General features: G+C 44.9%; 1 protein-coding gene across 1 annotated transcript; it reads left to right on the top strand.

Moving 5' to 3' along the window:
• The first annotated feature begins 1,633 nt into the window (after positions 1-1,633).
• On the top strand, positions 1,634-3,596 carry LOC103521068. The gene is made up of 2 exons (XM_008486172.3): positions 1,634-1,895; positions 2,871-3,596. Exons 1-2 carry the CDS (start codon positions 1,696-1,698, stop codon positions 3,289-3,291), a joined length of 621 nt encoding a protein of 206 aa, XP_008484394.1. The 5' UTR covers positions 1,634-1,695; the 3' UTR covers positions 3,292-3,596.
• Positions 3,597-3,830: the final 234 nt, after the last annotated feature.

Below are 3,830 nucleotides of genomic sequence, written 5' to 3'. Positions count from 1 at the left end.
GATCAAAACCGGAACGTGTATCCATTGTATCATAATTATAAAGGTAATAAGTTTTGTATGTTACCTATTTCATAACTTTATAGCCTGGGAAGTATTGTGTCTCTTCTCGCCTATCTGATGAGATGAGAGGCATACTACGGGATAGGCATGCTACGACACAGACCACATGCGTCCAATGCAACAGTTGTTTCATTGCTACGAAATAAAAACGGCGGTGAAACACTCATCTTTAAAAAAAATAATCGCAAATGAGAAATTCTTAGGCCTAGATATCCAGAATATGAAACTAGTGGTTGACCCGTCCTTTGTACGGGATCAGTGCGGCGTAAGAGGCATGACTTTGAAGCGCCGCCATTTTGAATCAGGACGGAATGTGACAATTTTAAGTAGCCTATGTCACCCTCAGTACTGTTCTTAAGAACCAGAAAAAAATTCATCAAAATGGGTTAGGGGTAGATGCTCCAAATTTTTAAATTTTTGGAGTGTCTGGCCTACAGGAGAAAAATTAAGCTCGAAGGAGGGGGGGGGGCCCTAAATGCGGCCTTGCCTCAGGTTTCCACTAAGGGAGTCGTATTTTTCTTTCGGAAACTGAGACGATTTCTGCTCTTCCTGACAGGCGGACCTGATAAGGTGTACCTGTCAGGTCTACCTGAGGCCTTAGATCCGAGAAAAAGAGGCGGGAAGACTCTGTGGGTAGGTAGGTATCTTGGAGACAAAATTACAGATATTCCCACCTAGGTAATTATAACTTAGGATTAATTGAGTAGGAAATAATAATTATTCATTAGAAAAAATAAGTATTAATAATCAGTGAATAATTAATACGTATTGCCTACTGATGCTCCAATCATTTTTGTAGATCTTATCTTAGGCCTGCCATACACGATCATGCGTTTCCGAGAACGAACATTATCCGTTCAGGATAAAATCCGCCCCGGGCGGGAATCGAACCCGCGGCCTGGCGCTTACAAGGCAGACGCGCTACCAACTAAGCTAACTAGGCTGGCCGTGATCTTTTTGTGTGAACGTGCATGGCGGGCTTCAGTCACCTCCTTGGTAGTCACTTAGTCACATGGTTTACGAAGCGCCTGCACACAAAAATCTGGGTATGCAATACGCCAAGCATTGAAATCGAGTTGATTTTTGGTCCCACCGGAAACTTGTTAACCGAACAAAACGTGGTTCACTTTTTGGATGGAAATTGACCAGTGTTTCGCCAGCCTATTCAGCTTGGAAGGTAGCACGTCTGCCTTGTAAGCGCTAGGTCGCGGGTTCGATTCCCACCCGGGGCAAATTGTATCCTAAACAGATAACGTTCGTTCTCGGAACGGCTGGCTTTCTCCTATCCTGTCCTCCTTCTCCTTTTCTCTTCGATTTCGGGACGATAAGACCTGCAGGAGAAAACTTAAGCTCGAAGGGGGGGGGGGGGGTGGCCGGGCCCCCTGCATACCAATATTTTGGAGTCTGACGTACAGTAAAGGAGAAAAATGAAGCTCGAGGGGGGGGCCCTCGGCCCCACCTAAATGCGGCCCTGCCTCAGGTTTCCACTAAGGGAGTCGTATTTCTGCTCTTCCTGACAGGCGGACCTGATCAGGTGCACCTGTCAGGTCTACCTGATAGTAAGTTAAACTGTGTTTGGCTCCCTGTTTCAGATATCAGAAGGACAGGCCCTATGAGGAGGGAGGAGTCAGCCTGATGAAGCCCAATCACTACAAGGCCATGTCCCGGGAAGCTTACTATAGCCAGGAGATCGACCTGTTGAAGGAGGAGGGGGGAGATGAAAAGCGGGACGTCTCCTGTTGCCCCTCCGTCGAGGAGAAGGTGGAGCCTATAGGCGGGACGAAACGGGACAACACCTACGTCGAACTGTACCGGGACGGAAACAATACTCAAGTGTAAGCCGAGTTGTTATAGTCAATCCAGATAGATATGAGAGCAATGAGTCATCGAAAAAGTAGGCTACGTTGCCAAACATATCAAAGGTGCAACGGTAGAAAATCTTTAAAAGAGGAAGGTACACAGTGCTTCCTCCCACATTGCACAGTGATTCAACCTTTTGAAAAAAAAAAAAAGAAAAAAAAAAAGGTTACAGATCGAAGCTACCTCTGCTTTTTAAAAGAGAGAGTTTATAAAAATAGACCTTTACCTGAATTGCAACAAATCAAGGAATTCTCTCGCATTCTGATTGGTTCCTTCCTTTTGGGTCGATGACTCCTTGCTCTCATATCCATCTGGACAGACTATAGTTGAAACATGAGTTTTTATCGGATTCATAATATGAATGAATCCATTCATATTATGAATGAATCCATTCATATTATGAATCCATCGAATCATTTTGAAAAAAAAAAAAAAAAAAAAGTATTGAAAATCGGAATCCGGTGAATCCAAGGGATATCATTTTAAAAAAAAAAAAAAAAAAAGTATTGAAAATCGGAATCCGGTGAATCCAAGGGATCCACTCGGGGGGACTGGATTCGTTTGGTTCACAGTGGTTGAAGATTCCAACGAGTTGACAGCCTGGTTGGCTTGGTTGGTAGCGCGTCTACCTTGTAAGAGCTAGGCCGCGGGTTCGATTCTCGCCAGGGGGGATTTTATCCTGAACGGACAATGTTCATTCTGGCTTTCTCCTAGCCTGTCTTCATTCTCTCTTCGATTTCGGGACAATAAGACCTTAGCAGTTACATTTCCTTCTGTCAAAGCTCTAAAAACGGCGCGAACGACATGCATAAAACATAGTTAGAGCGCCTTAGAAAAAAAAAAGCTAAAGTTTTCATCACTTGTCTTCTGTTAGAAGATAAAGTTTTCATCACTTGTCTTCTGTTAGAAGATAAAGTTCTCATCACTTGTCTTCTGTTTGACATCCTCAGATTCTTCGAGCTCATCTGTCGGGGGGACGTGGAAGGAAGGCCGTGTCGGTTCACAGACTCCCGCCTTTACAACATCTCACGCTGCGTCCAGACGTACTCCTGGACCTACGCCATCGTCCGAGAGGACAAAACGCAGCACTTTCGCCACCAGGGCCACAAGGGGAGCAGTCCGGAGGGATACCACTTCCCCAACTCTCACCTGGAGGGCTGGGTGTTGGACTACATCCGCGTCAAGTCCGGCTGTAGTTGCGTCATCGACCCCAAGAAGCTGCGAAAGAGGGGCAAGGCGTCCAAGTCAAGACCGGGCAAGAAACAGGCCCACCTGAGGAATAAGGTATTTCAGGAGCCTTCGTCACACTATGATGAGCCTGACGGAGACCCGGGCAGGTACTCGGACGGGCTCAGTGAGAATAACACCTGAACTACTCACCCAAGTGAGTAGTTACAGCTGAGCTACTCACCCAAGTGAGTAGTTACAGCTGAGCTGCTCACCCAAGTGAGTAGTTACAGCTGACCTACTTACCCAAGTGAGTGGTTACAGCTGAACTACTCACCAAAGTGAGAAGTGACGGATGTGTGAACTAGCGATGTTCTACCTGTGATCATTCCTATTCTAACCATTCTTCCATTACTTTTTTTGACTGATTTATCATTTGAAGGGGGTGCCTCTTTTTGTCCCATTTTTGACTTTTTTGACTGATTTATCATTTGAAGAGGGTGTCCCATTTTTGACTTTTTTGACTGATTTATCATTTGAAGAGGGTGCCTCTTTTTGTCCCATTTTTGACTTTTTTGACTGATTTATCATTTGAAGAGGGTGTCCCATTTTTGACTTTTTTGACTGATTTATCATTTGAAGAGGGTGTCCCATTTTTGAATTTATTAAGGTTTATCTAAACATATTCGACTGGCCGTCGATCAACGAAATAACACTATAATGTTGTCGAGGCAGTGTGGACG

The sequence above is a fragment of the Diaphorina citri genome, unplaced genomic scaffold, assembly GCF_000475195.1.
Source record: "Diaphorina citri unplaced genomic scaffold, Diaci psyllid genome assembly version 1.1 scaffold4476, whole genome shotgun sequence".
NCBI lineage: Eukaryota > Metazoa > Arthropoda > Insecta > Hemiptera > Psyllidae > Diaphorina > Diaphorina citri.
Note: the sequence above shows the minus strand (reverse complement) of the source record. Positions and strands in the feature narration are given on the sequence as shown.

What these genes read in the sequence shown, in the direction of transcription:
- LOC103521068 (XM_008486172.3), top strand. Translation starts at nt 1,696, where the DNA reads ATGAAGCCCAATCACTACAAGGCCATGTCCCGGGAAGCTTACTATAGC. An exon ending in GACGGAAACAATACTCAAGT is followed by an intron (nt 1,896 to 2,870) that starts GTAAGCCGAGTT and finishes TGACATCCTCAG; the next exon opens with ATTCTTCGAGCTCATCTGTC.